The sequence below is a fragment of the Nanorana parkeri genome, unplaced genomic scaffold, assembly GCF_000935625.1.
Source record: "Nanorana parkeri isolate BGI_ZX_2015 unplaced genomic scaffold, ASM93562v1 scaffold273, whole genome shotgun sequence".
NCBI classification, from domain to species: domain Eukaryota; kingdom Metazoa; phylum Chordata; class Amphibia; order Anura; family Dicroglossidae; genus Nanorana; species Nanorana parkeri.
Genome location: NW_017306541.1, coordinates 1,561,806 through 1,575,372, shown reverse-complemented (window position 1 = coordinate 1,575,372; position 13,567 = coordinate 1,561,806). Strand labels below are relative to the sequence as shown.

The 13,567-nt window shown below is 41.9% G+C and overlaps 1 protein-coding gene across 1 annotated transcript in view; it reads left to right on the top strand.

Moving 5' to 3' along the window:
* Positions 1–3,007: 3,007 nt before the first annotated feature.
* VTA1 (vesicle trafficking 1) overlaps positions 3,008–13,567 on the top strand; it is a 115,236-nt gene continuing 104,676 nt past the window's right edge. The window contains exon 1 of the mRNA XM_018557214.1: positions 3,008–3,051. Coding sequence (XP_018412716.1) covers positions 3,008–3,051 — 44 coding nt within the window. The remainder of the gene's footprint in view (positions 3,052–13,567) is intronic.

Here is a 13,567-nt window from a genome sequence, read left to right as displayed (position 1 = left end):
GGTCAGTGTTTTTCCCCATAGTTCTCCTTGGGGTAATGGGAGGACACAAACTAGCGTCCTCCTGTTACCCTAAGCTCAGTATACCGCGAGCTACGGCTCGCGGTATACTGAGACGACGCACCTGGAGCGCATCCCGACTTAGATGACGGGATCCGCCCAGCTGCGTGAGTGACAGCTGGCTCTGCCTATCTAGAGGCAGAGCCAGCTGTACCCGCCCCCTCCCCCGTCCGTTCCGCCAGTCAGCGCTGGCAGATCGGAGCGGGGAGAGGGGAATCCAGCCCCTCCCCCTGTCACGGCAGAGAGCCGTGACAGGATCGAGAGGTGAGGGAACCCTGTATGTGTTCCCTCACCTCCCGATCTACTGAGCCGACCTGTGACAGTCTCATTGTCACAGGTCGGCTTAGAACTATGAGGTGAGTGGAAATCACTCATGTCATAGTTCTCCTTTAATCAACTGGAGGAGGGGGGCATCTTTAAAAAATTTTTAAATGCCCAGAGTTCAGCTTTGAATAACTAAAAAAGCATTAAATAGTTATAGACTTATGTATGTCTATTTGTGAACAATCCCCTAAACTTTATGTAATGAACATGACAGTCATTGGAAAATAACAGACACTGGGTTTTGTTCTGCTCTTTTTTCTGCTTTTGGATTTTTTTTTTTTAGAATGCTAAATACTCACTCAACAACCTGTTCATGCCCATTGTTCTAACAACTACTTATTAGAATCATAGGACACCTAAGGCGGAGAAGAAAGCCAATCAGTTAGACAGGAAGTGTTTGTTATTATCTCAGTTATCTGTGTTCCTCTTATTTTATATGTATAGCAGAGAGGAAGTATAAGTTGCCTATTATACAGAGGCTCTTTCTATTGTTAGAGGTATAATTCACAGATCTCTTTTGAAAATTGTGTGAATTCTTTCCGGACTAAAAGGGGCTGATGTTGTTTGTGCAACACCAACCCAATAATAATAATAATTTCAGTAAGCCATTGTATTGCCTTTATAGTATTGCTATTATTTATCTAATTTATTTATGCTGCTTCAAGAGTTAATTGGATAGACAACAGTGGGGCTTTGATGGCACCAAATGACAAAGTCCCAAAAAGGCACACTAATTAGTTAAAACAGATTTCATTTTATCGAATACAAAAAGTAAATAGCGTGATTAAAAATCGGCTGGCGACGGCCCTGCGTGTAGCGCCGGCGGTTCTTGTGAGGGAGGTGAACTGGGCTGTCTGGCAGGCCCTCATTTGAGCCTCTCCCTTTTCATCTCTTGGGTCCAGTATAGAGGCTGGCTACGATTGATGGGTGTTGATCCAATGCCCTGGCTTCCATGCCCCACTTGGCCATGTGTGGCCTTGGCCTCTGATCTCTATTCATCTGGGGCTGGCTGTCCCGTTTTGACGGCTGCGCCGGTAGTGCACCTTTCTGGCTACGCATTGGGAAGATTTCCTCCATTTCCTGATGGTGCACGAGAAATGCGTAGATTACCCATCCACTCTACTGCTCCTAGATAAGGCTAATCATCTTTGATGAATTTTGGACTGGTTCATTTCTTTACCTATCATTATTTATGCCAGTTGTTTTCAATTATTGTTATCAATGAAATTGTCATATCCTTGATCTGGTCCATACGTTTCTTGTCATGTCTACCAATTGTTGCTTATATTACTTGCCTTAATCATGGAACCGAGTGGTTAGTGGAGGAATCTCTCAATTGTATCGCATTTGTAAAAAAAAAAAATTAATTATGCTTTTTACTTTTTGTATTCAATAAAATGAAATATGTTTTAACTAATTAGTGTGTCTTTTTGGGACTTGTCATTTGGTGCCATCAAAGCCCCACTGTTTTCTATACAATTTACTCTTGATTAAATTAGGGGTGTGGCACCATCTACTCAGGATCTGTTCACAAAAAAAGTTTTTGCATATTTATGCTGCTTACTTTTCTGTATCTACAGTAAACCAAGAACATTTCTGATCAAAGATTTTAAATCAACGTGCATAAGAGTTAGGCTAGGTGCAAATGGGAGCTGGATGAAAAACCTGTGGTCGTGTTGTTTTCCTGGTATGGAAACCTGCTAGGGAAGGCAAATCATTAGGTAGTCATTGCTTGAATGTTGCTTACTACAGTTCATATTTTGCTGCACATCTGTGATTACAAATGGCAAGCATATGGACAGCTCAGTGCATTCAGAGTGAACATTTGGAGGTCACTTGCTGAGGGTCAGAACTGCATCTAAAACTCTGTCTTTAATGTTGGTATGAAAGTAATGTAGAGATGGCAGTAAGCAGACATTACAATGACAGTTATAACTGTAAGTACCAGCAGACTTACTGTACATCTCACAGGTCTAACCTACAGTAGGCAGGTACATGCCTCTCTTTCACCTCACAGAACTAACTCTGTCTAGAGTTCCAAGGATGAACTTCCATTTTATTCTGTGTTCCCAGTTTTTTTTTTTACAAACACTGGAGTGAGAAGCTGATCGCTCCAGTGTTTGCTCTGCACAGAGGATTAGTACATATCACTGATATCCTCTGCCGCTCTGCCACGCACAGAGCACAGCCTGCAGCTTCTCCTCTGGATCCCCGCTGCTGTCCCCCACCTGTATGCAGCGGGGATCTGAGGAGAAGTGAAGCACTTCAGCCGGCGAGGGGGGCGGAGGAGGGACCCACTCTCACAGCAGCATGCTGCTGTGACGGAGGCTCCTTCCTCCACCCCCCGCCGCCGGATGCAGCTCTTCCTTCACTTCTCCTGGGATCCCCGCTGCATACAGATTAGGGAGAGCAGCGGGAATCCAGAGGAGAAGTCCCACAGGACACAGCCGATCGCGATCTACCAGTGTTTGCTTTGCGATCGACTGGTAGATCGCGATCCACCTAATGGGCACCCCTGTGCTAAAGATCTGGGTTGTGTAGCGTGTAGGGCAAGTTGTGGAGATTTTCAGACTTTAGAGGTTAGGTGACTGAATGTGTCAAAAATGGAGACCAGAATGTAGTAAGCATGGGGGAAGATGGAGTACAGTTTGAGGACAACGATACCATCAGGTAAGTATTTTGAAGTTTCTCTTCTGCATATGACTAGTCATTAAAGGTTTGTGTCGGTATAAATGATTTAGCCATGTCGTCCCCTGAAATGGCACATCCAAGTTTCCTCTCCTTTTCCACTGCATAGTAAGGTAGGCCAGGATATACATAAGATCAGGGATGTGCGGTCAGGGGAGGCAGGTGAGGCAGAGCCTCACCTAGTATTATGGAGGAAAAAGCTGTCAGCTTCAAGTCCTGAAGCTGTCAGCTTTTTCTCCATTCAGATTGGCTTCTAACAGGTTACACAGCAGTAAAAGCCTCCCTGCTGTGTAACCTGTCATGGATGGAGAGCGCTGCCTGTTAAGTCCGGCTTTTGACAGGTAGTTAGGTTGCTGCTTGTGTAACCTAATTATTGAGGAAAGAGCTGTCACAGCCTCTACTCTTTGTTAGAAGCGTGAGCTCTGTGGATGGCTTGGACCAATCATAAAAAGAAAAAAAAAACACTGAGGCCATCGATCACCTCCCTTCCTCCTTCACACTAGCTTGGGGACCGGGTTGGGCTGGGGGCGAGGCTGGGGAATGTCTCACCCGGGACCAGAGGTACCGCACGTCACTGCAAGGTAGGAGGGTGTAAAGCCTGGAAACAGAGTATGTGGGGCCATCCTTTTTGTATGCACAAAGTTTGATGGAAAGGGGTAAGAGTTCTGTGTAAAGGGCCTCTGCATCGTAACGTGTGGTAATAGTCCCCGAGTTGGAAATAGGCTAGTCGGTGTCCCAGGGAGTAAACCAGATCCTTGGAAGGAGATCTTTGCAAGTCCCTGTTTGTCAGCGCTGTAGCCTGCCGGAGTGAGGCATGGGTCCATTATATACAATGTTGCTACTTACAGATCCGTAAAAAGCGATATGCTGTACAGATGTAAGCTTATTGATTTTTTGTGTGTATGAGTCAATAGGCTAGCTTTCTTGAGTGCACCTGCCACACCAGTATAGGACCATTTCAATGGCTGTACAAGGATAATCTAAAACCCCTATTATATGCAGTAGCAGGGACTCACTGTGGTGAAAATTTTTTTGCGAGCACAGAGTTTAAAAATCTTCCATATGCAAAGTGTATAATTTGTTTTGTCTGTGTAGCATGCGTAACATTTCACACAATTGTTATTAAGACAAAACAAATGCCAGTTTAAAAATATCACAGAAAATAAACATTTTGTGACTGTAAACAATCCCCGGAAATTGGGAACACGACTTTCATGTGAATATTCCAGTGTGAAAAGCGTAGGAAGCTAAATAGAACAGTTTGATTTTCAATATGCTTTGCCATGCTTGCTGTGAATGCGCTTAATATGTTTATTTAAAATAATCATAGTTATGTTTGAGACTACTGTTGGCAATATTTTGCTTTGTTCAGACTTTCTGTACATTTGTTAGAGCAAAGAGCAATGGCAGCAGACACATTTCTGTATGCTATAGCATCTAGAATAATTTAGAGGTCAGGTTATAACCGATTAGGTCCTGGACACTACTCGATTTGTGCACATTGCTCATCCCTTTGATTGAAATGATCCTTTATTATTTAATGCTACAGAATTTGATTTTGTGTTCATTCACATTGCTGCATTGCACTAAAGGCACAGTATCCATGTATTTAGCACGTGCTATCGCGCAACATAATCCACCACACTGTAAGGTGCATAGTGTTGCCATTCATTCTGAATTCCTGGTGGGCGTGCGCTGCATGGTGCTGCAACCCTTTCAACTGGAGTAAGAGCTTGTTCACACTAAAAGTGGTGACTGGCATTTTCCAGCAACTAAACAACTCCAGTCACCGCTATAGGAAATAGATAACAATTGTTTTTATGTGCCCCATTCACACCACAACACAGGTGTTGACATGTGGTGATGTATGCTGCAATAAAAGTTGAGATATGCTGCATCTTTTCACAGCCCAGTACTCAGAACTGCTGTGCGTGGACTTGAATAGAATGTATACTTTGTACACTCCAAATAAAGCTAAAAAGAAAATTAAACTGTGTGATGTGCTGAGACAGAGCATCACACTGTACGTCAATGGGACCTGTCAGGTCACACTAGCCCATCCGCTAAACTCAAGCATTTTAGCAGACGGGATAGTGTGTACTGGCCCTTATTCAAGCATTTCTTTTTTCCACCACACAGCAACACATAGTACAGCGGTACTGGGCATTGCAGAGCAGCGCAACGCATGCCTGTTAAGAGGTGTGTTGAAGTGACATTCAGAATGAATGGCAACGCAACACACCAGAGCATCTAGCATGTGGTGCATTGCATTGTGCACTATACGCAGGGATACTGTGGCTTTAGCAGCAGTGGGAATGGACCAAATGTATGTTGTTCTAAAATGTTTTCTCCGTTTTATATTATATGCTGTCATTTACTTTATTGCATTAAAAAGAAACTTGCTGGGAAATGTAAATATGTAATGCAAGAGGAATCTGCAGATCATTTAGGTTTGTTAATATTTGTTTAATTAGGATCTATGCCATTTAATACATTTCCTTCCCTTTTGTATCCCATCAAAATTTTAATAAATTGCTATTTATTTCAACTCTTTAATCCCAGTGGGTTGATTTTGGGCAGGGCTCTGTCTCTGGCATCATACGGTTCAAGTGAAATGAAGGATATTGCTATTCTTTTGTGAGCATTAATGAGGTCAGTGTCCTCTCCAGTGGTGTGGCCTTAAAATGCAGGTCCACCCTCCAAATCCTGGTGAATGATTCAGTGGAGACAGGGTGGATATACGATCTGTTGATAACAGTGATTAAAAGAGCCAACTGCTTTGCAAAGGATGGAGAAACCCAGTGAAAGATCCCTGGAAATAAATGTAAATTGTAATCACTTGTATGTCACTTAAAAGGTGAGTCCTCTCCAAACTAAATTCTGGGTCTGCAAATTAATCTTGCCCTGCATTTTAATTATAGCCAATACAGAGCTTTTCAATACAACTTGACAATTTATTTGGTTAAAACATAACACTGGTATTTTAAATGTCATTAAAGTTGAACTCCAGGCAAACAGCTTGATAAACAGAGGAAATACATATAAAAGAGCTGTTTTACCTGACAAAAGGTTTGTATTTCTGTCCATCCAGTCCTGAGATTTAAACAAAGCGGAAACAGGTAGATGATGCTATTTGCAGTGGTGTCCTCTCTGCCACCAGCCAGTGAAAGAGCAGCAGAAGACTAAGGAGGTCATTTCTTTACTCACTTTGCTCACTCCTATCCTCATGTTCCTTATCAATGCATATTCTTGGGATGCATCTGATTGACTGCCAGTCTTGCCACCCTTCCCCCAACCTAAGTGCTGGGGACTTCATTTAAAAAATATATTTAGTAATTTGTTAATGAATGTGTAAATGATGTATCAATTTAAAGTCTTTCTTGAGAAAAATTGTTAGCAAATGTATTTTGTATGGCAGAACTGACTGGAGGTCTCTTGTGCTGTAAATGCTCCTTCTCTGCCTGTAACATTTTTATCTAACTGTAAAGTGAGCCACACATGCACAGCTTAGTGTACAATCACAGCATGCTGTTGGCACCAGGACAAAGTAACTCCTGTGCTCATGCCCTGGAGTTGCATCATCCCTGGCCGGCCAGTCAACACGGTTGAAGACTCAAAATCCAGAAGTAGACCAGCGGAAGATGTGAATGGTGGCGAAAGAGCAACCAGAGAAAATGCAGACTTGGCATACTTTGCATATTCGCACTTTATGGCCCTTATGGTACTTTTTGGACCCTTTTCCAAAAGGTCAAAGCTGAACTCCAGGAATGATCGTTTATGGATACTTCTAGATACTTGGTCCAGCTTGGCTCATTGTCAGTATCCATTTCTGATATCTGGAGAACTGCTGGGGATGCTGAAAATCACTGTAGTAGTCCGTGCTACATCCAGTAATATCTGGTGGCTTCCAGTGCACACTGAGCACAGGGAGTTGTCTGCTGAGCTCTGTCGCAATTCAGAAATTGCATTGTACATTTTTCAATAAATACGAGGTATTCTGTGATTGGATGAGGTGGAAAAGAGGGGTTATGACATCACAACTGCGTTTCTGTGTCTTTTATTAAAGATTTCTAATTGACAAGTCCTGTGTCATATTCGGCTTAGAGCAGTGGTTCTTAACCAGTATAATCTCAGGACCCACATTTGTCTTTGGTCATTATGTCGCGACCCAAGTCGCACCACACTGGAAAATACAGCATTGGGGTACCGCATATTCCAGTGCAAACGATCAAACTTGGGTGGGAGGTGTGTTTGGGGTGCCATTCAAATTAATGGCAACACAATGCACCTCCCGCACCAGAACGAACAGTAGGTTCGATTGCGTGGTAGTTTGCGATTAAAACAGTGACAGACACACAACCACAGACACAATCTTTAATGTGGGCTGCTGTGCTGTGACAGAGCTCCATCCATACGTGCATTGCTTGTACAGCTCCTTTACACTCCCTGTAGAGGTGTCGGGAGCCGGAATGTGACATCACTCCAGTCACACGAGGGAGCTGTAAGCAATGCACATATCAATGGAGCTCCCTCGCGGCCATAGCTCTAGCCACTCCACCTCAAGCTGACACTTGGTGCCAGGCAGCATTTTTTGAATGGCTGCACGGCCCCAGAACTGACAGTGCTGCGCTCACTTAGTGCAGTGTAAGGTATGCAGCGACCCACTGAACATGGGGTCACCATCCACTTTTGGGTCACGACCCACCAGTTGAGAACCACGGGCTTAGAGTATTCAAACTATGTAGTACACTGAGTGCATTCTAGCTATAATTCTTCTTGAAGCTTTTGGAAGCTCCACAGTTATATTACCTTTTGTCACCTATGTGTATCACTGGAAACATCTGGAACTTGTTAGCAGTTTTTAAACAGGCTATCTTTTATACTGCATAAAGGACACAGTACAGCACTTTCCATGCTCTGCTAATTTTTGTAATACTTCGTTCAAAGTATTTTGTTAACTTGTAGCTGTTTTTTGAAACTTATTTTGTGTCACAATGTGAGTTAGGTTTTTCCTAAAGATTTCATTTGATTAAAAGTGGAATATGTGTACTTAAAGCAAATATAAACCCTATTTATATTGACATATATTAGGGATGCACCGGAATTTTTGCAAAATGCCATCTTTTGGCCGAAATTGCAGTGCATCCATAGTTTCTCTCCTCCCTGCTGAGCGCTGCTCTGTGTCCCCTCTGAGCTGGGAAGAGACAGACTGTCAGAAAAGGCTGAGTGGTGTGAGGGAGGAGAGCGCTGTAAACCTCCAGCGTGTCACAGGTGGCCGACCTCTCCCACCGCACCGCCCCCCTCAGCCTCCTCTTATTGATAAGAATGGAGAGCGGTGTGGGGGCAGAGACAGCCATGCGCTGTGAGCCAGCGGTGAGGGGAGGGAGTCAGCTGTCAAAACAGACCGGGTTCTCCACACCGCACCACCGGCTCAGCTGTGACAGCGAGTCAGGATGGAGAGCGGTACAAGCAGTCAGTGATCAGCTGATTGCTGACTGTTTGTAAATAACTGGACATAGCATGAGTTACTATGTACCAGTTATGAATGAATAGGAAGTGATCTACATCACTTCCTGTACATTCATAATTGTGTATATAGTAAACACACTATCTCCGCAATGTAGGAATGAACAGGAACACTCACTATAGAGCATTTCTGTTCATTTATAACAGGGGCTGCAAAAAAAGAAATTATGGACTCTGGGTCCTCAATGTCTTTTCCTATTTTAAAAGGGAAATCTCAGGGGACGCTTAAGACCCCTGATATTTCACCGAACCCCCAAAGTAAAGTTAAAAAATATAAATATTTAATAAAAATAAATAAATATAAAAAATTAAGTTTATAAAAAAGAAATACAAATAAAATATTTTAAAAATGTGAAAGGTTAGAAAAAAATATATTTTCGGTTTCGGCCTAACATTTTTGAGGCATCCCGGATTCCCATCTCTTCAAGAACTATGAATCTAATTTCTTTTATTTGCTACCTTTTAGAAATGCCTGCTGATTTTGTCAGTAATCCAGAGCTGACGTGCACTGTGGAGTCTTATCCTATCCAGTCTAATTAGACCTTTGCAATTCTTCCTTTGGGCTACAGAACACCTCCCCCTATGTTGTGGCGAAAAGGAGCTATTCTGTTGTTCAGCAAAAGACAACAGGCAGGTCGCACGGCTTCCACACACCTTACGATAATCGCACGATCGTGGGATTTCCCGCGATTATCGTAAGGTGTGTGGGCACCCTTAGAGGCAGAGGCGTGGTGGAATTTATAGTTGCACTGCAACTATAGTACTGAGGTTGGCTATCCATGGTTTACACTGTTTTCCCAGTGGTCAGTTGAAGTGAGATGTCCCCTTCACTAAAAAAAACACATCCAGCTAAAATATTATCTGATTGGGCAGTAATGCATACCAGTGTTTTATCACTTATAGACTAACAACCATTCAGCTTATGTTAACCTGTTCAATGGCAGGCACATGTTTACTAGTTTAATTTTCTGATGCTGGGTGTTAAGGCTTCATTTTTCAAGTATTGACTGAAGTCTACTTTTAATATTGCATTTTTTTTGAGGATCGGTAGTGAAATCTGTCCTGCAGTTATAAATGTAACAATAGTGATGTACTGTTTCTACATGCTCTTTATGTGCCATGCCCACTGGCAAGACAAGCAGCTGGTGTGCTGTGTTCATATTTATCTCCCATATGTTTGGCAGTCTTTCCATTCAGTCGCAGTAAACAAATGAAAAAAGGATTAAGGGCAACTGGGGAAGCCCTTCTTAGTGTTATTGTGGGATTGGAAACACACTTGTAGCTCCAGGTGAAATATGCAATTGTGGAACATCACATAATTTCAATACATTGTACGTAGATGATTTACTTTACTGAACACATTTCTTGTACAGTGATCAGGTTACAAAAAATATGGGGCAGAGTGGAAAATCCAAAAGTTAAATGTGCAAATAAAAATGGCTATTGTGCATAAAATAAAAATATTTAGGAGTTGTCCAAAATAAAAGATGTTTAGCGGCTTTTTCTGGCTATTCTTTAGAGCAGCTCTTAATTTTTTTCTGTTTTTTTGTGAGAGCAGTTTTTGACAGTTCTTTAAATTAAGTAAGGTCAGGTATTTACAAAAAAATACTTTTAATGTCATATTATTGATTACAGAGCTGCATTTTTTTGTATCTTCCTTTTATCTGCCTGTAGTTCAGGTTAAAGGAATAAAGTCGTGTCTTCTCCACCTCAGCCTGCTGAATGGACAGTGAAACAGTAGCAGATTGATGAGGTTATCGCTCTGCCTACTCTGCTTTCTTCTATCAGAATATTTTATGCAATGCATTTCCTTGCTTATAGGGGAATGAAAAAAAGCTGATGCCAAGTCAAGTTCAGGCACTTACAGTGGTTACATTAAAAATAAATACATTTAATGACTACTTATTGGATATAGAATTGTGTTCATTTTTTATATCTCCCTGGAGTTCAGCTTCATGCTGGCTCCCTGCACAGCTTATATTTCCCTTTACTTGCGGCTCTGTTTGCCAACAGGACTTAGGTGAAGGACTCTTTCCCCATTCCTACCTAATAGTTTAAGAGATTGATAATTAGTCACTGAGCCACTTAGTGCTGCATCATGCAAGAGAGGGGAGAGAGCCACATGCATCCCATATCTAGAAGTATTACGTACTCCCCTTCACACTAGGCAGCCTAACAAGGCAAGAGGAAAGTGAGTACACATAGGCGGTGAGGGCATTAAAGCGAACCAATTGCTTTGCCTTTCCTGGGTTAAGTCCTGTTCACTTTAAAGTAGTACTATAGGCTATTTATTTTTTACCTTAATACATTGTCTGCATTAAGATAAAAAAATGCCCTGCTACCTTTCTATGCCCCCACCTCCAAACACTTACCTACACTCCACGTTTACTGCTGCTGGCTCCCAGACATTCTGCATGTGTCCCTGAAGTTCCGGGTTGAGAGGAGGGATCCAAAAGCCTCTGAGGGCAGGGTATCGATAGGCTGCTGCACCTTCCTGTCAAGATACTGTGAGGAGGCAGGAACAGGAGCGTGGCTTGTCGAGTGCTGTGTGTGGGCGCACACAGCACAGTTCAATTCCCGTCCGGGAGCGTGCACTCACGGTTGTCTCCTTTGCAACCTACTAGACATAGAAGACACCTGTAAAGGTATATCAAGATAATAAAAATAAATGCAATAGGAAGAAAAAAATAAACTGTACAAGTGAGTCTCCTATGGGGTTTATAAAAAAAATTAATATCACTTTAAACTGCCTGATTTTAAAGTTGCCATACCTTATTTAAAGGCAGCTATTAGGAAACTACCTCCACCATTGCCAGCTTCTAAAAAAAATAGGCAACTGTTGTGTTAATCATTTGGTCTCGTTTGGTCTCCCCAAGGGTAAAGTGACATCTAATGAAATGTGTAATCACTGCTGAAAGCAGAATGGCCATTTATTTGCACAATGCCTGATCTTTATCTCTTGAAATGTATTTCCTTTCCAACATTTTCTTTTAAAGAACTAGAGACAGTGATCCAAATTTAAACAAGTAACTTGGCTGAAAAAAAGACAAACTCAGGAGTTAAATCTTAAAAATGCATTCAAGTACCTTAACTATTAACAAAAATGTAACTTATTTGTGCATCACTTGGCTGTAGATCCTCAAATCATCTCTGAATTGGTGCTAACACTGTCTTTCCTTCTGGAGGGTGGCTACTTTTGTTCCCCATGGTCCCTGTGTGTGTTGTAAAGCACCCACCGCTCCAAGCTCACTCCTGTGATGGACTACAATCTCACATTTAGTTTACTAATTTGTAGGGCTGCGGAAATTAACGATTAATCCCTTGATTAATCTTTAATTTTTTTGATCGATCAAAGTTCTTTTGATCCGTACTCACCTCTCCGCCGGCTTCCGGGTCTTCCGTCGGAAATCCAGTGACGTCACGGACATCGGCGTCACGGACATCGACGTCACCAGACTCCTCCCCCCTTCCCCAAGTGGCTGTCGGCTAACGAAGGGAAGGGGGGAGGAGTCCGGTGACGTCTATGTCCGTGACGTCACTGGACTCCTCCCCCTTCCCTTCGTTACCCGATGGAGCCGCTTGGTGTGGTGAGTACACATCCCAACTCTCCCGGCCGCCCGGTAGAGAAACACTTTTTTCTGGAAAGGTTTAATCTGCTCAATCTAGCAGATTAAACCTTTCCCTGCGACCGGTTTTTTATTCTTTTCTGACATCGGGAGCCGCGGCCTGACCGTCAGTCAGAAAAGAAAAAAAAGGCATACGATTGCATAGCTAGATTCCTATTGGCTATTTCACTTTGCAATAGCCTATAGCAAACTAGCTATTGCACCCGCCCACTGCTGCTGCCAATCAGCAGAGGGGCCCTGAATTTTTCTATCAGGTCCTCTTCTGGACTCTCAATTATTTTGTTAGATTTTTTTTTCTTTCTGTTTTAATTTGCTTATATACTGTTACCACTATCTAGAATTTATATTTTTAGTTTTAATCTTTTCATCTTTCGGAGTTTTAGAACACTTGCAGTTACAGGGAATGATTTTTCTTCTAAGCAGAATTTTGTGCAGTCTGGCCACTGCAGAGGAAAGAGGCTCTGTTAATAGTTGGGCGTTGTGAAATGCTGCCTGTATTTATTTATTTATTTTACTTCCAAAGGCAATTTCTCACTTCTAGATTTATTTTAGATCAAATTAATGGTTGAGAGAGCCAAAAAAGCTGTCTGAGAAATCAACTTGGGAGTATTTTTTTTTGCGCTTGCAGACAACACGGGATGTTATGACTCACCAGCAAAAAAAGGTACAGGTACATTTTCATACTTTAGCCCTCTGTTTAACAGGCTAGAGTTGGGTGCACAGAGGTTGTTGAACTCAACATCCTGTCAAAAATGAAACACTATTCCCTGTACGTGTCGCACTAAAAAAAATAAATGAAAGTGAAATGTTTGTTTTTTTAATATTTTGTTAAACTACTTTATAGAGTCAGCTTTTAAGATTTTAATCCCTTATTTGTGTTTGATGTGTACTTGCTCTGTCTGTCTGTGCTGCCACATGCAGTTTATTAGGTTAAATAATGACTTGTTATCTGTCTGGGTAAAATTGCTAAATACTATATAGTCTGGGTAATTCAAAGAGCAGCGTGTGAAATACAGTGTGTGAGAAAGTGTGTGAAATACAGAACCCTGTAGCAACCAACCAATTTTTAGTTCTGACTGCACTAAACTGATAAAAGGCAAGATCAGATTGGTTATTATAAGTTAGTGCTCATATATTGACCTATTAAGCTCCCCATATGGTTTACATTTTATGTAACGTATGATCACTTATACAGACAATTTTCTCTAATAGGGGTGAATAAAATAATTTTTGTAGTTTGGTCAGCTGGCAAACACCTAATAACAGCTATGGGCAATATTGGTCAGTTGTCTGTGTTGACTTCTGTTTATTTCACACTTGAAATTGAAAAAAAGAATAGTGAATGT